Genomic DNA, 24,631 nt, shown 5'->3' with positions numbered 1-24,631 from the left:
TTTTCCAGAGACGCATCTGCACTATGTATACTATGTTTAGCAATATGTTTTGTATTTAACAGTGTATAACTTAAAAAAAAAAAAACACGTCAAAGATTATGTTTCTAAACTCAACGTTGCCTTTAATGAATACGGGTCAATAATTAAAAAACAAAACATGGATAGATTTTAAAATGTTTCTTGCTCCGTCGCTAGGTGTCGTCGTTTGGCGGCGAGCGGGGTTTTCAGACGTTTTTCCGGTGACAGCAGGGGAATGACAGCATCGACAGTCGCGGGCCTTCTCTCATCCGAGCCGACTGCAAAACCTCGACAAGAAGTAAGCGTCTCCTCTCACACCGCGGTCTCCTCCTAGCGCACAAGAAACGACTCGTTTGTGGACAACGGTGACAGGACGGACGAGCACACGCATTCGTTTATTGTCAGCAATTCCCTGGTGTGTTTCACCGGCTAAGTTAGCTCACCTAGCCCCTCAAGCTAACGCCAGTTTCTGCTTTGCAGCTGCGTAGTTTGACACGCCGGGAGTTAGTCGGTGAGTCCAGCAGGTGAATCGCGTTCCTCTCCTGCACTATGATTTAGTAACAACTCCCCCGATGGATTGAGTAAGACTTTCCTGGCTCACCTAACATGAACTTCCCCCTTGTGCTGTGCTAGCTTCTGTTTTGCACTGCCTGCTTCTTTCTGGGTTTTTGTGTTGCCCGAAAGTTTCATCAACGCTCGCCCGTGTGTGTGTGTGTGTGTGTGTGTGTGCGCGTGCGTGCGTGCGTGCCTGCGTGCGTGTGTGTGTGTGTGTGCGTGCTCTAGCTGTGTTGCCGGCAGCAAGGAGGTGTCTGCCTTTGGACCTTTTGGGGGGAGCTCGTTCTTTATGTGCCACCGGGAGCGGAAGCAACATGGCAGATGACAAGGACGTGCTGAGAGACGTGTGGTTCGGCCGGATCCCCACCTGCTTCACTCTGAACCAGGACGAGGCCACAGAGAGAGAGGCCGAGCCCTACTATGTAAGACACCGACCTCCGTGCTCGTCCCCTCACTGAGGCCTGCAGCTCTTCATCTGACATCTGTACACAGCAAGAGGAGTTCAGAGACATAACTTCATGTCTAGGAATCACAAAACCAACCATGTATGTAGTTGAAAAATGACACATACATAGATCGTCTGCTAGAGGGACATTTGTCAGAACATATTCCATACAGAAACATACAGATACATACAAATCATAGGTCACACTCCCATGCATGCACTCACACATCCAGACTTGCATCCCCATGCAGGTGAATGAGAAAGTGGTCTCAGATTATTAAAGTGGTCTCTGACTTTCACATGTGAGAGATCGGGTGCAGGGATTTTTTTGTTTTGTTGGAGGAGATTTTTCCCATGGTGGAGATGTGTGAAGTGTTTGAATTTAGTTTTTTTTTTTAAACAACAACAGGAGGTCGGGTTTTGCAACAGCATGTGCTCTCAGTTTGTCTCTGCTTTGGAGTCTTTGGTGGGATCGTAATATTAATAATAATACATAAAAGCAATGCTATTAGTGATGTTATTTCATTTATTACACCATTGTCCACCTTTTTGTCAGTCCTGTAGCTGCTCATACTGATTAGTGGCTGAAAAAAAGAGAATGGGTCTTTTCACCCAAGAAGTGCTGCAACTCGTACAATTCTCCCATTTTCAGTAAACACGTCACATGTGCAAATCTCCTCAACCACAGTGAATCAAAGATTGTACAGCAACAGTGTGGCTGGACAAAACAAACCTTATCAGTAACTACTCCATATCAGTAGGTGAAATGTGACAATGAACCTGGACTCACCTATAAAGACGAGTATTGTCGCGACTCTTATTATTAGATCTAGTGTTTTCACTCAGATAAAGTACCTCAATAGAACAAGGTAAGTGCTAAATTGCAAGCAACCTGCCGCAGATCCACCAAGCTCCTGAACCCAGTACCTGTTACTTTGCTCAATTTATTGAGCTGTCATTTGTAGCCTGATGTGGAGGCGATGAGCGACCCTAAAGCCTCCGCAGGTGCTCAAGAAGCAGATGAGGAATATTTTCCTACACATTTAGTTTCCCTTCTTTTAGAGGCTTTCCTCCCTTATTGTATTGGTGTTGTCCTCCAGATCTGTGGATTTAGATCTGAAACAAAAAGAAGAGACTTGTTAAGGTCACAAAAGTTTCCCACAGACACTCTAAATTGAGTCCAAGATACCGGTGACACACACAGGAACAGACTGTACTGTTTTAATGATGCGTCTCTTCTCTTTCCTCTTGACCCTCCCAGCTGCTGTTGCCCCGGGTGAGCTACCTGACGCTGGTCACAGACAAAGTGAAAAAACACTTCCTCAAAGTAATAAAGGCCGATGACGTGGAGGAGATGTGGTTCGAATATGAAGGAACGCCGCTTAAATGGTGAGAGAACGATCGATAGATTATCTGATTTTTTATTATTTCTATCATGTGCGAGTTCATTATGAGTTGGTACACCATCACTCAATCTGCTATCCCTGACCATACAGTTTTGTAATCTGTAAGCCAAATACATGCAATTTACAGGACTTTTCTCCTCTTTTTGTAAATATTATTCTTGTTTTCCTCTTGTAGAAATCTCCAACAGAATGCTTTCAGGCTGACCCAGCCAACCCCTCCCACCTTATAAAACTGCCACAGTTAACACTGGGGTTGGTACTGTGGGTTTTATTTGAGTTTCAGCCTAAAAACAAATCTTCCTCCATTTCACCAAATCTTTAAAGTCTGTTTCTCGTAACTTTGAATCACGTCTTGTCCTTGTTTGTGTACCTCGTTGTTCCGGCTCGTTCAGTGCGTTCACACCACCTGCAGCTTTACAAAGAAGTTGCTATGAGTCAGTTCATTATCAGCCAGGGAGAAGCTCAGGGCATGTCGACTCGGTTCTCATCTGCCTGCAGGCTTATTGTTCAGCCACATAGTGTCAGTATTGCAACAGACAACTTTACAGTCCCAGTTATTACAGTAAAACACAGCAGAGACAGAGACAATGAGGAGCAGTCAGCGTCGATGGCGTTGTATGAGTGTCCAGTTACAGCAGCTCCAAGCCTTTTTGGTGTTTGTGTGTGTTTTCTCAGTCTCAGTCGGACATATCGATGTGCAACTGGTGAGACTAGTGATATGTTTGTGTCTGATCTGTCGACCAGCACCGCTACTAAAGATTATTTTCATTATTGATTAATCTGTCGATTATTTTCCTCTATTAATTGATTAGTTGTTTGGTCCATAAAATGGTGAAAAATGTTGATTGTGTTTCACAAACCCCAAGATGATGTTTTGGTCTGTCCACACACCAAAGATATTCAGTTTACTGTCGTAGAGGAGCAAAGAGACCAGAAAATATTCACATTTAAGAAGCTTTTTCCCCCCATAAAAACGACTTGAACCGATTGATTGATTTTCAAAATAGTTGGCGATTAATTTAGTAGTTGATGACTAATCGATTAACTTTTGCAGCTCTACAGTTGAATACTTTTATACCTTTCTACCTCTTTCCTGAATCCTTTTGACTCCTCCTGCTGCTGTAGCAAGTGAATTTCCCCAGCGTGGAATTAATAAAGTCTTATCTTATTTATAAATCATGTTTAAATATCAAACCTTAATGCTGGCTTCAGACCCTCAAATGTGACTTTCTGCAGCATTTCTTTTCTCACTGCAAATTTCAAGTGCATTGTGAATCTAAAAAAGTTTTGGGCAAATTTAAGATACATAACTTTGAGATTTAGTAACCTGTATTGAGAGCGTGTCATTAGTTTTGATATTTTTTCAAAATTTTTGATTTGGTACAGTTTGGCTTGTCGGCTTCATCGGAACCAGAACTAAATAACTATCGTGTGTGTTTGTGTGTGTGATTGACCATTTAGAAAACCTTCAGAAATACACTGTTCTGCCTTGCGGCTGCGATTAAGAACAGTATTTAATCCCAGCTGATAGATCCACCATATTGTAAAGGCAGAGAGCAACAAATAAAAACAGAGAAAGCTGCACAAAGATAAAAGATGAAAAAAACCTGACACCAGTTCTGTTTGCTGCCACTTTATTTGAAGACCTTTCATTCATTTAAAAGACCTGTTAGAGTAAAATGATCTGTTTTTAAAACACTTTTCAGAAAGCAACAAAACACATTTTTTCAGAAGGTTTACAGCGTTTAAGTGTGAAACTGAATTCAGAGATCACGCGCTTTTATCAGTGGCCAGTGGATGAAGGAAACGGGCGATGTACTGTAATTGGCCAGTTCAAAGATTTTCTTGGGGACAACGGGAGCAGCGGCTATGATGATGAGAAGTCCGACAAAGTTTTTAATTCTGACATTGTTTCCTTTTTGCGTTTCATGGTTGCAGGCATTATCCAATTGGAGTTCTTTTTGACCTCCACGCCACCAACACTGTCTTACCCTGGAGCATCACTGTGCACTTTAAGGTACGAGTGTGTTTGTTTGTATACGTACAGTAGCCACACTCATGTTTTTCACTTGATATTTTATCTATAAACTCTATGTACATGTTGTGTTTTTTCATATTCTAAATATAACAACCCTCCAAAAAGGAATAAAATGGTGCATGTAATGTGAAATGCCTTTTAGCTAATTTCCTTCACCACAGGGGGTTACATTTTTACCAATGTATATCGAATTGTTTATTTGTCAACACATATCACATGACCAGTCACGCACGGTGGTCATGCACATGCTGGTGTAAACAGGAAGCAGATTGTCTTCTCTGCAGTAAGTTGCAGAAAATATTTTGAGTGAGGAGCAGCGATGGTGACAAGTAAGAGCAGGGATGTATTTTCTTGGAGGGATGACGAGCCGGAACTGTTACTGTTACTAGCGACGCTAGCATTCACCGCTTGTTGTCGAGTCGTGACCAATAAGAACCAACCAGGAAGAGAACGTGGGCGTCTGCGTCATAGCTTCCAAAAGTGTCCGTTTCTGTTTGTCCAGAATACTCCACAGAGTTTTCAAACTAAAATGAGGGCCAGCAGCGTTTCCGCAGTTGAACCCGCTCAAAAACTCTAGACTAGTGTGGACGTCAGGCGTAAATGTCACAAAAGTGACGTTTTTTAAAAGTAAAATATATTACAGTGGCTTTGCCTAGGTGGAGGGATAGGGCATGAGCAGGGACAAACCTTCCCCTCAAAAATTCCTGAAGATCCAGGAATTTTTAATCCTTAACATTTGAATGATCATATTCTTCCAGATCTCGATGTAAAAAAATCTGACATATTTATGGGGTTGAGATTTTTTTTATAGTTTGGTGCGGATTGTCAGACCACTCCCTTTTTCCTTTAATTGTTCTATGATAAGAGTTTGACAGAGGTATAGGGTTGTTTGGCCTCGTCAGCGGTTATTCACTCTCCTGGTTCTGATTTAGTTTAACGATACAGCAGCTAAACAGCCACACGTTTTTGATTTACTAGGAAAAATAATGTTTGCTGGTTATGCAATTCTTCTGCCCCTTTATGGTAATACATGAATACATAGATGAATAAACAATGCAGCATCAAATAAAATCTGAGTCTTCTGAATGTGGGTCAGACTTTTCCAGATGGTGACCTGCTCCACTGCCAGTCCAACTCTGTGATCGAGGCTCACTTCATGTCCAGCATCAAGGAGGCTGACGCCCTCAAGCACAAGAGCCAAGTCGTTAACGACATGCAGAAGAAAGACCACAAACAGCTTTGGATGGGCCTGCAGAATGGTGAGACACACATGCTAACACAAAAAGCATACTCATTTCCACACGCTGCTGTGATTGGCTGCTTTCGGATACGCGCTGAAGTCCGGACATTTTCCTGAACTTTCTCCGGAAGGGCTAGATGTGGGAACGCAAATGTCCGCGCATGTTGCTCCACGGTGTCCCGGAACTTTTTCTGCTGGCCACCTATTAAAATTTTAAGAAGATATCAGAGTTGAGCCCATGTGAGAATACAGAAGGACTATCCAGGCCAAGGACAATATCCCGCTGCGTTCTTCTTATGTGAACGGCAAACTCCTGAGAATGTCCGGACCCAATTTTCTAGACATTTTCCTGGGTTCATGTCTGAAAACAGTTAATGAGTGTGATCAAACACGCTTGCACTCACACGCAAGGCATATTCCTAAATTAGTTTGAAACTTGAGGATGTGAGATTCCTGCAGCTCAAGTTGATCAAACGGTAAGGGGCACCAGTAAACACGTCACCCACCAATGATGTCGCTTCTGCCGCGGCCGTGGTGGGTCACCTTTTCTTAATCCGTCACCGTAGCCACCCTAAATTTTTTGAATTTGCAAGTGTTAGCAGGCAATAACTTTCATCGCCAAAGACTTTCATGTTATTTCCTGAAGCTGAAACATGTTCCATTCAAATATAAATATATATATATATATATGTATGCATTTAGTTTAAATAAATCTGCCGATCTTATTTTTATTCATCAGTCGTTTAGTCTTTGAAATTTAAAGAACTATTCTCAACAAGGATAATGTCTTGAGGACAACGTTTTGTCTGACCAACAGGCCAAAACTCTCAAAATCAGAATTGATTGAAATTTGAGAAGCTGCAACCTCTTCATTTGCTTCATTTAGCAAAACATGCTTAGCAGCTGATAAAGCAAAACAAAAGCTTTCCATCTTTCTTTCTCTCTCTTTTTCACTCATTGCTTTCATGGGAAGGTGGGCGAGAGATGAGCAGCTGAGGATTTGAAGCCCTTCAGTATTTTCTTGAAACCACCATTTTCTGTTCCATGTACACATTTTTGAAATTTGCATGATAAAAAAAACCAAAACTCAAATAATGGCCAATGCTAAACATAAGTACAGGCCAATATTATGTCCTGCTACCACTGTTCATTGTTAATGCAACACTTCACAACATTATAAGTCTTTACTTTATAAGCAGCAGGCAAAAGAGAAATGAATTGGAGATAATCAGTGAGTGAAAACAAAGTAGAAATATAGTTTTTCTGTCTTTATTTGAGAGTCAGAGTCAGACTCAACCAACACGACCCAGCAGTAATGAACTGTATGAAAAGCATCTGCCATAACAGTAATTGTTCAGTATTTCCGCACAGTCACACGGACGGATACAGTTAATACGATTGAAATCGTATTGAAGGTTAAAGTCAACTTCAGACATTCGTACTGTTGTCATTATAATAAAAAAGTTGTTACATCTGTTACATCTTTGGTTCACAAGTCAGGTTCTTAATCCGGCCTCAAAACAACAGAGACTAAATAGTAAATTGATAAATCATTTAATCTAGAATCATTTTTGGTGGATTGAAAAATAAAAAGCTATGAGAGTCGGACGGTTGAAGCAACAAACTGTTTTTATAAAAAGCTCCAGGGTGTGGTTCATGTTGTTTTTCCCCCTGAAAATGATCGTAACTACATTCAAACACTTCTTAACTAATCCAAATCGAGTTGAACTCTTCTGTTGCCCATGAAAGTGAGAGATGAAACCTTGTCTAAACCAAAACTTTCACATCCAAAAGAGACCAGAAACAGAGACAGAGAAACAGAGGGGGTTCAAACTTTCCTCCAGGAGAGAAAACAGAGCATTTTCAGAAGGTCGGGGTGAAAGCGAGAGGCAAGAGGCAGGTGGAGGGTTTGAAACCAGTACACGGAGGGTGAACCAAGGTCAGAGCTGCAGTTTAAGTAAGCACCTAACCTACTGTATTGTCCACCGATAAAAGACACTCCACGTTCTGTCCACTGTTTGGATGTGCGTCTCTGTCCCTTGCCCTGACCTCTGACCTCCACGAGAAGGAGGTGCACAGAAATATCTTGCTACCATTTGCCGCAACATCATACTCTTGGATAGCATTACTGTCTTCCTTTTCACTCCGAAGCTACTTTTTATATCTGAAAGAGTTTCTGGACTGTCAATAAAAGAATTGCAAAATGGTTTGCCTTGTATTTAAAGGAGCAGTAAGTGGTTTTGGAGAAAGCTTCTCTTAAGTGTTTCTCTTTACTGTTATTGTTGTTGCTGAAATTTTGACTGCACTGGTCAGGGCTCGAACCCGCTGCCTCGGGTATTGGAGACCGACGCGCTTACCACAAGGCCAAAACACCTGAGTCATAGCATTTGTCGATGGCAAGTCTCTTAAGGTGCTCGGGAGTGATGTTTACAGACACAGTGTTGTGAGGTGCGGCCTGCACCTTGTTATTTTTTTCAATTTACAGACCCAGGGCTGCGCCTGGGTTTTTTCAGCGCGCACACAGAACTCACAGCTAGCAGACCGTGCTTTTTTTTAACAAAAAACTGTATTGGATTAAAATTGCTAACTGCCCCTTTAAATGTCCAGTACACAAAATAAATGTGAAATTCCCTTGAATCTCATTTCTCAGAAACCGTCTTTCTCCCCCATGTTTTCTTTTGTGTCGGGAATGAGTATGTTTACATGCACACTGGTTGTAATCACATTTAGAAAAAAAATTTAAAATCTCATTCACATGTTAGTACCTGTCAACATATATTCCGCTGTCACACTGAGAAATTAAATTCTGCTGTCATAGCTCTCAGGGTACACAGTTTGAACCACTGCTGGGATTTCTATTACCAAATATGTTATGATAAGATTTTTTTTTTTACAACTGGCTAAAAAAAAGCCATCAAAATATCCAAAGTTATAAAACTTATAAAACAGAATTTGAATTAATATTTTAAAGTATCTGATCAAAGAATGAGTAAAATTACATATTTTCAGTGGTTTGTTTTGACCAAACAAGCTTTGAGGTTTAAATCCCAGCTCTCTCTCTTTACTGCTGCATGTGGAGGTGAGTCGTCTAGTACAGGTAGTTAGTCTGTAAAACCAAAAATTGGATTATAGATAATGTAATTATCACATAAAGTCATATCAGTGTCTAATTGCTAGTCTTCTGGTAATGTGTTCAAATGTCCAGGCAGCCAGAGGGCTTATCCTTAGCTGTTCTTTTTTTTAAAATAGTGTTTTGCATGATGAAGATTTTATCAAAACATGTCTCCTGTGTTTATTTGTGCCGTCACAGATAAGTTTGACCAGTTCTGGGCCATGAACAGGAAGCTGATGGAATATCCCACTGAGGAGGGAGGCTTCCGATACATCCCCTTCAGGATATACCAGGTATAACGATGGCTTCATAACATAATTTTTTGAGCAGTAGATTTTGAGTAAACCTGAAGTTTGCCCGGTTAGTCCAGTAGATGGAGCCAGGTGACTGTGTTACCACCCCTCCGTGTCCCTCCACAGGCTCTGATGAGCTACTTCACTCCACACTAGACCATGATTTTTAACCTAACGCTCTTTTCAAAATATATGTCTAATTGTTAAAAAGTGATGGAAAGGAATAACAAAAAAAAAACAGGTCCCTTTAAGACCCACCCTGGGTAAATTCAGCCTCCCCCTGACACTCACACACTTGCAGACAACAAAAAAAACAAAACATCTCACCTGTCGGCATACTGTCTCTTGACATGTTCATCTCTTAAAAAAAACAATAAGACTCTTTTTTTTTAATCTCAGTTTGTAAGCCAAAGCATTCGTGCCTGACATAATACTCGTCTTCAAACAGCATGAGTAAGTGTGTGAGAGCCCGTCAGAGATGAACCGATCTCGATAGCCACTCAAACCTGCTTCTCCGGTGCCATTCTTTCGTATTTCACCCGATGTTTAAGTGGAAGATAAAGAGAAACATTCTGCTTGCGAGTTCACTGTCTTACAGGTGCTCGCTTGTCCATGTGACCTCTGATAAAATCTTTATCATAAAGGGCCAGTTTTGCAAGGGTACTTTTCGGGGAGTTATTCATTTGTTCCATGTACGATTCATATCCGTGACTTTCCCCGGCGTGGGACCAATTCCGCTGAATCGAGACCAGCCGGCAGGCCGTGCTTGAGGGTTCGATGTGAGATCAGGAGGCAGACAAGTGGCCTCACGTCGGGTGTTTCTGCCAAATCTCTACATCTTTTTCCTGACTCAGGTGAAAATTCCCTTTCGGAAGTTTGAAAAACAAAAGAAATAAGAGAGGATGAATAAGTGTCTGATTCTTGACTGGAAACCATTAGCACACCAGACAGCGGGGGAACAGTGTTACGCTTTGACTCAAATGCTGGGAGTTCCTACGCAGATGAGGAAAGGCTGGAAAAGTGTGGAGAATTCTTTGGACAAGCTCCAGGGTATTGAACAAGAAATTGATTTAAGATCACAATTGGCATTTTGAGTAAATAATCTTAACAATTAAATGCATTTTAACACCACCTAATCTTCCAGGACACTGGAAGAGTCTTGTCCAGTCGATTTAAGGAAATAAAGATTTGGAAAACATCTGGATCTTTGCAACAAGAAAACATGTTGACAGTCTGCTTTGAGTCTAGTGTCTGAATGTGCGTGCTAAGCCTTGATCTCAAATCACAACAAACAGAAAGGCCCCTTGCTGTCACCGAGTCCTGGAGAGGAATTAAACTTTAGGGCCTGTAGAGACATGTCAGGAAAAGTAATGTAAGTAAATGGAACAGCGAACGGGACAGAAAATAGATTTGGTGAGGAGAGTCATGTTGTGGAGCAGAACGAGATCTCTAGATGTTAAGAACAGAACATGGCTTGCAGCATAATGTCAAGTTTCCCTACCCAGCATATTTTTCCATAATCATATCTGCTGTGACGGCTGTTAATTTCCCACTGCGATGATTTATTATTGAATGTTTAAGTTTTTTATTATGATCCGCTGGTCTCTACATGTGGCAGCGTTTACATTTTGCACAACAACGAGGGCGGAGGAGCCGCTGTCCGTCACTGTAAGCGCCAAAAACCTCACAAATGTTTTTTTGTTTTTACTTTCACATCTTTGGCGCGTAAATAAACCATTTTACACTTCTACAAAAACATTCTTGTGTTCAGTCGTAAAACATAAGTCTTTAAAGTGGCCGATGGAAACATGCAGGCCAACCGACACGGCCCGCCCTCTCAGACATGCACTTGCTACAGCTATAAAAGCGTGTAAGTGCTGGCGGAGAGAAGAAACCCTGGCCGTTTGAGTCTCGAGCCTTTGTCATGGCTGAGTTGCAAGTTTCCACGGCCGTTTATGAGCCGAGTTGGTTTCGTGACAGACGAAGCATCAAAGCCTTAAAAAAGCTTCGCTGTGTGATTTCCAAACACGCTGGAGAAAACAGGCATGATTCTTGAAGTCTGGATGGTTTTCGGAGATGGTGTGGTTTTCATCTTACAAACTGCTCAGTGTTTACAAGCAGAGAACGGGAACGTCTGTATGAGAGCGGAGAGTCCCTCTGCTCGTTATGATCTTAAAAATACCTGTCATTTTTTGGAGTTCTGCCCATCGTGGGATTTGTTAACCACCTGTGTGATTGTTTCTCTCCTTGTGTTTCTTGTTTCCCTAACTTTTAACTAAATGGGCCCAATCTTAATATTACCGATGGGAATGATGGGCAAAAACAAAAGATATAGGGATGTAGGTTGTGATAAACTTTGTCCTTTAATCCAAAGCAACACATCACTTTAAAAAACACAGGAGAACTACAGTGGAAACACGTGAGTTCTGTGAAAATCAAGTTATGTACGATGGAACTCTGTGGCACTTATCTCGTTGGCAAAGAACAACATCCAGCGAGTTGTTGTGACAAGACCAAACACGACGCGACAAAGCCAAGCGAAGACGGTCAGAAGACCAAAAGGAGATTGTGTAGAAACGGTGCTGAGAGGAACAAAGCTGTTTGGGACTCACTGAAGTCAATGTGGATGACTTAGCAGGAGACTGTCTGATACAGAGGAACAACCCCCCCCCTCCTGCGCGCGCGCGCACACACACACACACACACACACACACACACACACACACACACACACACACACACACACACACACACACACACACACACACACACACACACACACACACACACACACACACACACACACACACACACACACACACACACACACACACACACACACACACACACACACACACACACACACACACACACACACACACACACACACACACACACACACACACAGTCCTTCAAAGCCAGATTGTGGTCTTTAGTGTAAATAACATGTGCTGTGTTTGATGCAGACAGAATTAATGACAACACTCGGTCCAAATAACAGAGGGCTCATTTCCGTCTGGCCTGCTCTCCTTATGGAGGTGAAGACACCTCATGGACATTGACAACACATTTTTTTGTGTGCGTGTGTGCGTGTCTTATATCCTGGAGGATAAAAATTGTTTGGCCACCTTTATTGCCTTGCCATAAATGAAAGAAAATAATTAAATCAATATTAATTCCTGTTTATATTCCTGTAAGCTCAAATTGACAATTTGTATTTTTCTTTATTTATATTATATATATCTTCAGTGTGGGCTGCACGGTGGTGTAGTGGATAGCGCTGTCACCTCACAGCAAGAATGTTTTGGGCCTTTCTGTGTGGAGTTTGAATGTTCTCCCCGTGTGTGCGTGGGTTCTCTACGGGTTCTCCCGCTTTCTCCCACAGTCCAAAGACATGCAGAATGGGGTTAGGTAAATTGAAGACTCTAAAATTGACCGTAGGTGTGAATGTGAGAGAGAATGGTTGTCCGTCTCTGTATGTGGCCCTGCGATAGGCTGGCGACCTGTCCAGGCTGTACCCCGCCTCTCGCCCAATGTCAGCTGGGATTGGCTCCAGCCCCCCGCAACCCTTAAGTGGATTAAGCGGTAGACGATGGATATATACAGTATTTCCCCTACCATTGAATTGGGAGGGCGCCCCGCCCCCCCCTGGTATTTTACATATAATATCAAGCAGAAGTCATTTCAGGTCACTTTCCTGATACACCTTATTCTTCATTATTCCTCATAATTGGGAGGCCGCCCCGCCCCCCCTGGCATTTTACATATAATGTCAAACAGAAGTAATTTCAGGTCACTTTCCTGATACACCTTATTCCTCATTCCTGTATGAAAGATTGTTGATGAAACTTAACAGGATTTGTGAACTGACGAGCCCTAACCTAAACCCCCCCCCCCAAACCAGTAAACCTATGGGAAACACTGGATGAGAGTGTATAACACAATATATATAACATTATAAATATTGTTTTATACGCTCTTTAAAGTAGAGGGAGGCCGATATGGATTTTTCAGGGCCGATACCAATTATTACTTAAACCAAAATGTATGCAGTAAAAAAGTGTAAAAATTTAGGATTACACAAACTCTTAACACAAAACTTTTAACTGTTGAAATGCCTTAAAGCTTATGTTTGATTCACAGAACCTTTCAATATGACCTCAACACAAAAGTGCAGGGAGCTATCAGCAGCGTTATTATGAAGTTGAACAAACAAACATGGATGGTCACGGGACATTTTTAAAGTCCAGCAAATCAAATACCGATAATCATTAAAATGTTGAAAATCGGCTCCGATAATGTGTCGACCCCTACTTTTAGTGTTAGTATTTTGTATTTTGTTGACAATTCTGCACCTTTCCTGTTTTTTGTGTACACATATATGTATTTATATATAACTTTTTCAGGTCTTATCAACCACACAAAGCGTTTTACAGTAAAGGTCACATTCACACACACATTCATACACTGATGGAAAAGCTGTCAGAAGCAATTTAGGGTTACGTGTCTCCTCCCCCCTCGGCAGTCGCCAGCAGCGGGGCTCGTTTGGCTGCATGGTGCGTCTTCCGGCACCAGCGGTGACACTGCTCTGTGATTCAAAGAGCCAGAGGGAGCCGACCGTCTCGCTGCGCGGAAAGTGAAAATTGCTATCCTTCCTTTTAAAGACCCGCTTGCATTGTTGCTCGACAGTAGACCTCTCTGATCCCGCACTGTGACTCAGTGCTTACTCACTTACCCCCAATGCAAGAGCAGTCTATTTACCTCCAGCCACCTCTGTGTTGTGGTGCTTGTGTAGAAGCGGCCTGCATCGAAGAATGCAGCTTTCTGCCTTCCAGATATCTTGTAATGGCTGTCTGAGACGAGGGGGAGGTGGTGACTACACAGACAATTACAAAACATGGGAATGCTGGAAACAGTTGTGCGTAATCATGCCAGGGGCAACAGGTGATATGCCTGTTGTTACTGGGGAGAATTGGTTGCCACATTTACAGCAATGCTTTGTAATAGAATCTACACTGTCAGTTACAAAGTTCTTGTAATCATTACGACCAAGCAGCTAAAACAGGCTTCCGATCATCATGCAGACTGAGAGGAGAGGAGGTTTCATTTCATGATTATTTCCATGTCCGTAGTTCATCTGGATCTATTCAAATTGCAAAATATGTATTTTCTGTCTTAACTCCAGTGGTATCTAGGCTGGCATAGCTCTGGTTGATTTTTTTTCAGTTCTGGGATATCTGCCTATGAGGTTTATGTCTCTATACATATACCCTGGAGGTGAACTGAGTGTTGTTTGTGGTTCTCACAGCAATAAAACATTCCATAAAAAACTAAAATGGCACCCAGCAGAGTTCACACCTCCGCCAAGGCCCAATAATTCCCTTCAAGTTCAATCAAGCCACACCAAATCTCACACGTCATAGCTATCAGTCCCTGAAATATGCCAGACATTTTTCATCAAGATCCATGAATTATTCCCTGGGAAAGCTGTGAATGTGGCACAAAAATGAACGACAAACACGCCCCATATCACAATATTAAAGAAAGTGGAAGTAAAGAATTTTTTTTTGGATCCAACCCTTTGTCTGATCCACGCCAACATTGAATGAGTTATTTTTTGGCTCATCCCATCCTCCCACCAAGTTTCGTGGAAAACCATTCAGTAGATTTCCCGTAGTCCTGCTGACAAACTAAGTAACTAACCAACAACGGGTTAGAGGCTAAAACATAACCAACCGCCTTCAATAATAATTTATGACTTAATAATCTTTATGACTTAATAACACTACAGTTAAGTTACAGAGAAAATCTGAAAACTATTAAATATCTGCAGTGCCTTCTCTCCAGTTGCTTTACAACACTTGAACTTCCTGCTTCAGGTTAGAAGACCAGGTGAATATAAAAGCCTTGGAGACGTCTGAATGCTACCGTACAACAGGTCAATGTAGCATAATGCTGAAGGGATGAATAATTTAGAATCCAATTCAATGTACCTTGAGTTTCTCCCCCACAGGTGTGCATTTCATGCTCTAAGAAAATGAAGGCCGCAAAAAATGAGGCTGGAATTTTAATTTACGAATGGATGGTCTCAGAGTTCAGTGGAAATGCTTTCTCTGACCCCTCTCGATTCTCGGAAACTCAAGTTGATTGACGGTGCTGGACCCCCCCGCCCCCCCCCCATTGTTTTACCATCAATTAGGCAGATTGAATCCCAACCATCAATTAGGCAACGTCTTGAGTTCCGCTGCTCTTTTCACTCGGCGAGAGCGAGCCATCTCTTTTCACCTCAATCCTAATGACACCTCCCTCTCTTTGTGTCGCCATGTGCTGGTGTGCAAGCTAAGGTGTCACGCCAGCTGAAAAGAAAGTGTCTTCATCCAAGCAGTATCACGCTTCTCTCCCCCAGGGATCAATAGCTCCTTCTTTGTATGGTGACGGGCTCAATTATTCACGGCTTGCTATTTAAAAATGCAAAGAAGTAGCTGTCACTTAGCGCACTCTCTCTGCTCTGGCTCTCGGCGATGATCCCTCACGAAACGCCGTGCTTCCTGTCAGTGACTCAGTCTTTCTGTGTAACCTGAGCACCGACTTCACGCCTCCACCGGCACCTTCCTCTTGCTAATTCGTGCCTGGCTCTGTGGTGTGTAGTTACTGCTCGGTTAATCGATCCCTGTCCATGCCGGTTTCCTTTTCACAGCCTCATGATTAGGCCCTATTGTGTATCAGACTGTCCGTTTGACACCTCAGGTTGGGTATCTGCCTGCACCAAATTTCCCTCTGATGCCAGAGTTTGGCCCGCTGTTCAATGCTGCTCCAAGGGCAGAGCAAAACATTACCTGTTCTCAGACTTTGAATCCCACTGACCTGACAATTACTGATCACTGTTGATGAGGAGGGGTAGATAATTTAGAGCTACGCTTTCTTTATGCTATTTGTGGAATCGAATTGTAAATTATATGATTTGAATTCAACAAGACCCTGTTATCCAATTAATGATTCAAAGAAAATTGGGATTAAGAATAACAAAATTAACACAAGTTAGTGTGCATGTGTGAACAGGTATTGCACATTTTGTTGAACACCAATCTGATTATTTCATGTTTGATCTTTTTATATATTTGCAATCTTGTGATATACAATGATAATGATTTTTTTTTTTTTAATGGTAAATCTAATCAGATTTTTTGCGCCAAGAAAATGTCAGGAAAGAAGTATAAATGCCCTTTACAAGCTTTAAAGTCTTTAAAGTTCAAATGAGTCTGATCAATAGTTACAAGACCTCAAATGGATTCAGGTTATAAAGTTATCAGGTTGAGAAATGGTGCAAATCGTTGTCGTTTTTGTTTGATTGAGTATTTTAAACAAGTGATTGATTATTCAATTTCTTCTATTATTTTATTCGATTTCTTCAATGATTGATATCTTATTGATTTCAACCACATTAGCCCGTATCATGACCCAATACAAGTAGCAAACAGAGCCTCCACGTTTTTACTGCAGTTTAAATGTTAACAAATACATTTTCAGTCTCACAACTATTTAGTGAAATTCGCTGTTGTACCATTGAAAATGTACAAGCTCATGAGACAGATCTTCTGAAGTAAGGTGCTTGATTAATCAAATAACTGAATTCACCGCCTGACAGGAACTTCTGGATAATGACCAGTGCCCGGCGTCTTCTCTGATGCCCTGAAGACACGGGTCGCTCGGTAACCAGAACCATTGAATGTTTTTTTTGGCAAAGTGACAGTGAGACTTTTGACATTTACAAAACAACACAACCGCCGCTGACATACCAGAGTCAGATTCAGGGACTAGATTTACAGGAGGCTATGGCCCATTATAAAGTATGTCAAACAGATATAAGCAGTTGGTGTAGATATAATTTGTACTCCACACATTGTGTAAGTCAACTGTCTAATTGAGTTTTACAACTGTAAATACAGAAGGCGTAGATAGTTGAGCTGCACATTAGCAGAGAAGCAGCAGCTCCAGGGCTCCATCTGCACCAGACTGTAAATAATGATGGACAACAAAATCTTTATTTCCTCTCATTGTACCAAAGATAAACCTAAAATATCTTTGATGTGGGTGCTGCTGTCTTGCGCTCGTGAGTCAGTGTTAGCTGTCAATTATGACATGTCACACTGTTTTTATAACATCAAACAACTAATGAAAACCAAACTGATCATAAACATGGACACTTGAACATACATCAGTGTGATAAGAATGACCTGAATTGAAAAAAAGAAACCATCTTTGAGAAAAATGTATTAAATGTGTACTTTGACCATTAACTGTCTATGGTCTGCACAAGAGGAGTTCAGGCAGTGTTGAGTTGTAGGTCTGTCACATATTGGAAGCAATACAATCACTTTAGAATACTCTTTGGGATGTGTTCACAGGTGTATAGAGTAAAATTTGAGCTTTTACACAACTTGTGTAGACAGTGGGATTGTTTAAAATATCAGTGTGATGATGAGATGGAGGACTGAAAATTGCAGAAAATGGATTGTATTTTAGCTACGGTATGCCCATATAATTGGGTTTAAAGTTAACGTGTTCATATGAGTCAGACTACTCAGCTTCAAACTGCTTCTCAACAGGAATTTGGATCAGCAGCGTTTTGTCTGTACGTAATGTGAGGCGCTCCATCTTTAGACCCTTGAGTCAAAGTCCATTCCCAGCTCTGGATGTAATTTACTAGATTTTGGTCCGGTGTCTGCTGGTAATTTCCCACCGTGTTTCCCGCACCTCTCACTCATGGAGTGTTGTGGCTTTACAGTCGATCACGACAGAACAGTCATGAGGATGTTTGCTGCATACGTCACGTTTGTTTAGCTGTTCCATCATGACTTGTTCAGTTTAGATTTAGTCGCTGCTCTCACCTAGTGTGATTGTAGTCAGCACCAGGATAAGATTGTAGATCACCTCCATGATAAGTGGCTGACGAGGAGGTCCCATTGTCCGGCCTACGTCATCGTGGCGACGTGCCTCTGCCTGGAAGGATCACGTACACTTAGAGGGTAAAAAACTTGAACATCACCATCTCCATGACCTCCAACTTCTCTGTGGAGCTATAAAAGAGAAAAGGGGATACCTTTTTCAGGGATCAATCGAGAATGTCACATAATATTATGATTTAGATCACTATTCTCTCCATTCGAGAACCTCTAGATCCAGAGGAGTTTAAACTCTGGGTAGAAGCTGACTTCTCTGCCAAGTACACACTAGAGCAGAAGTTAATGACTTCCAGACTGATTCTGATCAGTAAAACATGTCAGCGTCACTTGTAACATCTGTTGAAATGTTGCAGATTGCTAAACATCACATTCTGAGCAGTCATGCTCATCAAAGTACCACATTCCCAGCTCTGGTCAACACACTTTTCATTTACATAATTTGTGTGCAACCTAGTGTGGGGTCTTCCTCCTGTTTTTACACTGCGAACTCTGTTTAGCACCTTAAAATTTCCCCTTCCCCCAATTTAAAACCGTCTCATTTACCAGATATTTGGTGTGCTTATTTTCCCGCAAGTCAATGAATTGATGTCACGTCTGATGAGTAAAGTATTTAAATCCTAAACAGCATTTTTTATGGCTTCATTAGTACATCGGATAGAAATTTCAGGGAGTCTTGATTCACTCATTAATGTAAATATGCCTTGAGCATTTGAACAATTTCAAAAACTCTACTTTGTTGTACAGGTTCAAACAAAGCTTTGCTGTGTAACTTATGTTTGTCTTAATGGATCTACTGGTGGGTGTCTGAAGATAGTCAAATTTTTCTGTGTTATGAGTAGAGCTGTAACAGTAAATCGATTAGTAATCAACTACTATATAATTGGCCAACTATTTTGATAATCGACTTATCGGTTCAAGTCATTTTTATGGGGAAAAAAGTGTCAAAATTATCTGATTTCAGCTCTTTGAATGTGAATATTTTCTGGTTTCTTTGCTCCTCTATGACAGTACACTACAGTAAATATCTGTATTGGGACAAAACAAAACATCATCTTGGGGGTTGGGTTGGTTTTTACCATTTTATGGTCCAAACAACTAATCAATTAATCAAGAAAATAATTGACAGATTAATCGATAATGAAAATAACCATTAATACAGTTACCAGAATAACACTTTCTATCACTACTAAATATGGCTGTGAAATATTACTAAAATCTTGTATCATGATTAGGGGTGTAACGGATCACATAACTCATGGTTTGATTTTTCAGATCAGCAAAAAAAAAAAAAGGTCAAATATAACGTTACTTTCCAGAACACATAAAACAGAGAACTTTTAGCCCATGGTATTAATGAAAGCAACCTTCAGATCTGGTGTTAAAATAAAATCTGCAAAAAATTGAATTCAAGTTCCATATAATGTATGAATCACTGAATCAGTCGAGAGGGAGTGATTTTCACCGTTTCGATCAGGGACTAATACCCTCACTTAGATCGAGACAAACTGCAACCCGCACTGCACATTCATTTCTACCGCCAACTCTCTCCCTCGCTGGGTCGCTCACGTCTTTCTCTCTCATTCTCTCTCTCTTGTGCACACACCGCTCCATTCCTGACAGGAGTATTTACAGTCATTGCCTCTCCACCATGCCATTGGATCACCACAATTATCTGTGTATTTTAAAGCCACAACCGTACAGATCACGGATCAACTGTGATCCGTTACACCACTAATCCTGATAGATAGCGATACGTGTCAGTGCTCGTGGGGCAGCACGGTAATAGAGTGGTTAGCACTGACTATTCATCGTAGGAAGGTTCTGGAGTCTCTCTTTGTGGAGTTTTCATGTTCTCCCTCTGTCCGCGTGGGTTTTCTTCTTTCCACAGTTCAAAGACAACCCCCCGCAACCCTCAAACGATAAGCAATATTGATAATGGATAAATGGAACATTACTCGTTACAGCACTGTTTTGTTTGCCTCGGCTCAAACTGTCATTACACAGAATTTATATCAGAGAGCGTGCAGGGAACAGTGTCCAATCCAATTGAATGGGACGTTTGTTTTCTGGCATACAGCTCCTCTTGTTAATGTCTGGATAAGTTCCTCTTGTTAATGGCTGAATAACACACTACACCCCGACGCCCCTTTACTACATACTGGGTAAATAATTTTTTGTATATGGTTCAGATTTGCTGTGCTTATTAATTTGTCGCGCTCAAATTTGTTACAGACGATGAGCGACAGGCCATTCATCCAGAAACTGTTTCGCCCCGTTTCACCTGAAGGCAACGTGCACACACTTGGCAACTTGCTGAAAGAAATGTACCCATCAGCTATACCAAATGACGGTAGGTCTGCACGTGCACACACACACACACACACACACACACACACACACTACGTATTACTATGTATATATATATATGTACTATTTTCAATAGCAAACCAAATTGGGGGGGGGGGATGAAGGGCAGGTAGAGTGAAGAGGATGAATGATCCACGAACAGAACATGAACATGCAACAATTACTATTAAAAACATGATAGATTATAAATTATGCAAAGTATCGTATTTATGGGCAGCAGAAAACAACAAGTCTTTATTTTCTAAAACATACAAGGTAAAACTGTCAATATCAGCAAAATGCAAAATATTTATGGATTCATTACTTCATTGTTGGCATACATACTGTATATAGTATATGTGTGTGTGTATATAAATGGTTTTTTTAATGTATGTATGCACAGTAGAATTGCCATACAGGCCTTGTGTGGCGGAGGTGTGGCGATAACAAAAGAAGAGAAGAGAGAGGGGAGGGGGGGGGGTGAGCGGCAGTCTAAACAGACAGTGTCTGCCGAGGAGGAGAGAGGAAGTAGATAAGGAGACAATTGTGTGTTAGGACAGAGGACCCACAGGAGACTCACCTGTGCAGATGAGACACAACCATTAACACCCCCCCATCCTCTGTCTGCTTGACGACCTGTCTGTCCAACTTTTACTCTCATTTTGTCGCCATAGTGATGGTGACAGTTCAGCCCTCCCACTCAATTTCATCATGTCATCCACAAGTAAGAAAAAATGTGATGTTTTGAAACCGTGACTTTGAAAAGACTCAGCTGAATAAACTTGACAACGAGAAAATGTCAATATCTTTATAGCGAGTTTCAGCTCGTTCCTAAGCTGTCCAACCTGACATTGGCCATGTTTTTATAGATCCATATCAGCTAAAATAATGCTGATTGAAATCTGATCCATTCACTACTGTAGTTTTCTGAGTTTGGTCCACCTGAGACAGCTAGTGCTGCTGCTCCTCTACGGCGAAGCATCTTGCTGCATGTAATAAATAAATATTGCACTGATTATAACTTTATTTGTGAAGCACCTTTCCTAACAGCCGTAACAAGGTGCTTCACACAAAAGGACAAAAGATATGATCCTCACGTGTTGGTTGAGACCACAAACGGAGCTAAACGACAGGGAACAATGGACTTCTATTTATCAGACAGCCAGAAACAGAAAACTCCAAATGAAGAATGATAAAGTTGTTCCGCAGCTGCCGAATAGGAAAATAAGCATCTGTTGACTAACGAGTATTCTGTATCAAACAAAAGGGGGATGATCTGTTGGAGAAAAAAAAATATTGTATAGTAAGTGGAGTGTTCTAGTTGTGGATACGATACTCGGCTCTGTGATTCACAAATCCTGCGCTGGTGTGGACATATTGGGTTTGAAGGGAATTTCTTCAAAGGTCAAAGCTAAAGGTCACTGTGACCTCACGTCCATTCCATTCTTGTGAACGTGATGCATCAAGAATGCCTAGAGGCAATTTATTTACGTCTGCACAAACGTCCACTCGAGCCGTAACACAAGAATTCCTACACTCACCATAACAAAAGTGTCGTAAGGGACATTCTATATCGAAAAGGTCAAATGTCAATTTGTTCTGCGAAACGTTTCTCATGAGTAAGAGTTCTGCATACTTCAACGCTATAACTCAGGAAGAGATTGTGACCATATTTTCTTTTAACAGTCCCATATTGTACACCTTTCTGGTGTTTTATTTGAAGTTTTGATACCCTGAAGAAGATATATTTATTTTATTTAGTACCAAAAATCATCTCCATATGGTTTTGCAAGAAACAGGTACATTTGGCCTGTCTAATTAATATGTTATGAGCCTCTCTTCTGATTGGAAGACTGTTTTCTGAGTGACGGACGGCCAGGCCAACCACCTCTCTTTTTACTGTGTGTCTGTTCACTGTGCTTAGAGCCGTCTCTGACCGTGCTGTCCCGGAGCAAGGCAGCTTCTGCCCTGGAGAAACTATCTCCCTGCCCCTTGACTACGCAAAATTCATCAGTACCCGGTGTTGGCGGTGGCCCGCGAGGCAGAAGACGCCAGAGCAATCTGCTGAGCTGTTGCTGGTGCAGACACGCCAGGGGACCGGCCGCTGTGACTGCGTGGCTCTGCACGCAGTCACAGCAGCCGGTGAAGGAGCAGGCGGACCGGCCGCTCCCTCACCGTCCAGAACAACCGACGTCTCTGCCCCAGCAAAAACTCCACGTAGCGGGCCGCAGCCGACACCGGTTACCGATGAATTTTGCAAAGGTAAAATAATTGTTGTTGTTGATCGCTCAGCAACGGGATGATGGATGAGCGCTGGTGGCAAGGCTGAAGGCAGTGACTGAGTCGCTATGACATCATATTTCTGCGGAAGTCCTGGGGCATTTTTAAAAAAAAAAGCAGCTGCTGAATGCAGGCTGTGTGTATTTCTCTGTTTATTGACCGTTTTGACACTTTTACGGTACTTACAGAAGAAGCCCCTAGACCTTATTTATTATGAAAAAAGCCAGGAAATCTCAATTTTGACAATATGGGCACTTTAATATGACCTGTGCAAGCCCGGAGCAAGGCCAACGGAGCGACGTGAATTTGCTGCTGTGTTGACGTTTATGTGAGGTTTTCGTAAAACAAATCTGAATCTCTCCCTTGCAGAACTCTTTGTCATGGTTGCGCGGTTGGTCACATGTGAAACCCTTCTTTTGTTTTTTGCTCCAGGCAGCATGAAATCCAGCCCTGGCCTCACATTTGACAAGTTTTAAGATGTTATTGAAGGGTTCTTTTTACTTACAAATGGACAGTTTTCTGTCACCAATCGTCTCCCAGATGTTGTAAATTCATGAAATTTGCATTGTATTTTTTGGCCAATCTTTAAGGTTTGTGTGACTGTTGCATGAAGAAAGAGATTTCCTCTTCCCCGTTTCCTCTTTTTCTCTGTCTCTGTGAGTTTCCCTGATCTAAGATCATTTTTTTCCTCTTTGATCCTCTATCTTTCTCTCAGGTGTAGTCTTCAACATCTTCCCTGTCTGCCGTAGACGTCTTTCATGTCTTTGACGTTAAGTCTGTGCTTTTCTCTGCTCTCCTCCTCCCGGAGGAGTCTGCCAGCCTGCCTGGCGGATCAAGGTGAAAGTGGCCCTTTTGTCTCCTGTCGTTTGTTTGGTTTCCACCTCTTCCTCGGCTGGTAGATGAGTCGGGTGATAGCCGGGGATTATGGCGGCGTGTTTGGATTAGAGAGACCGGGACGTGTGTTAAGGGACTGGGCGGAGCAGCGGTAGTAGTATTGTTCAAAAGTTCAGAGGACTTTTTTTTCTTTTTCTGTCGGGACCCTAACATATAACAAAAAGAAAATCTGGGGTGCTCTACTTCTCTGATCTCTCAAACATCAAAAAAATATGTTTTTTCAAACAGTCTCCTCCTCTGTTATGTCTAAGAGAGAGGATTGGTGTTGACCCCTGTGGGACCCAGAAACCAGTCGCTGCAAACAAATGGGGGTGGCATGAGTTAAGAAGAAAAAAAAGAAGGGGATTCCCAAATCGTTCTCATGCAATGGCCGAAAAGTCTGGTCGGTGAGGCCGATGTTCCGCATCGTGCTCCGGGAAAACAAACCCAAAACAACATGTGTCTGTAACCAGCGGTCAGCGTTGATGTCTGTTGGAGCGGTCTGTTTTTAAACAGGTGTGTTATTGAGCAAAGTTTTGTTAGGAATTTGGCTGACGCAGCCCACGCATGACACACTGTTCACGTATTGAAAGACAATTCTCATAAGGAAAGCTTTTTTTAAAAATTATGATTTATCTGAGGTGAAAAAAAACACATTGATATTGTCGGTGAATGATCAGAGGAAACCCCCGACCCCTCCCTCCCCCATGAGTGGCAAATCCACACAACAACACTTTGAGCTCCAACCCCCCATCTCAGTCACATCTGTGGTACAGCCCACTCACAAGGCAGGCGTCCCCTCGCAGGCCGCATCAGGAACCAATGCATCGTGTCCTCATCAAACGGGTCGGCTCACTTCAGAGGCTAAAGGGGGATGCGTAGGTTTCAGTGGCTGTTCTGATACAGCAGATAGTGGGTTATGGTTCATGTGCGCGGGCGTGTGAGATGTGTACCAGACGGGAATTCAAAAAGGCTACGAAATGCCTGCTATATGACTCGCTCGATTGTTGAACGTGTTCGTGCAGCTTTACTGTAATAAGGCCGCTTAGTTGGAATTCAGGG

General features: G+C 42.0%; 1 protein-coding gene across 8 annotated transcripts in view; it reads left to right on the top strand.

The window, feature by feature from the left end:
* Nucleotides 1-24,631, top strand: part of atg5 (ATG5 autophagy related 5 homolog (S. cerevisiae)) — a 36,876-nt gene that overhangs the window by 226 nt on the left and 12,019 nt on the right. The window contains exons 2-9 of one of the 8 annotated variants that reach the window (XM_047334918.1): nt 196-316; nt 499-529; nt 802-995; nt 2,280-2,407; nt 4,363-4,441; nt 5,559-5,721; nt 9,013-9,107; nt 20,303-20,420. In XM_047334918.1, the coding sequence (XP_047190874.1) occupies nt 196-316; nt 499-529; nt 802-995; nt 2,280-2,407; nt 4,363-4,441; nt 5,559-5,721; nt 9,013-9,107; nt 20,303-20,420 (929 nt within the window). Of the gene's footprint in view, nt 1-108; nt 600-801; nt 996-2,279; nt 2,408-4,362; nt 4,442-5,558; nt 5,722-9,012; nt 9,108-20,302; nt 20,421-24,631 lie in introns of those variants that run through there. The other 7 variants (XM_035607923.2, XM_035607921.2, XM_035607916.2 and 4 more) reach the window with 7 other exon arrangements.

This window comes from Scophthalmus maximus, chromosome 10 (genome assembly GCF_022379125.1).
Source record: "Scophthalmus maximus strain ysfricsl-2021 chromosome 10, ASM2237912v1, whole genome shotgun sequence".
Lineage (NCBI taxonomy): Eukaryota > Metazoa > Chordata > Actinopteri > Pleuronectiformes > Scophthalmidae > Scophthalmus > Scophthalmus maximus.
The sequence above is the reverse complement of the archived record's forward strand: the minus strand, read 5'-3'. Positions and strand labels throughout refer to the sequence as shown.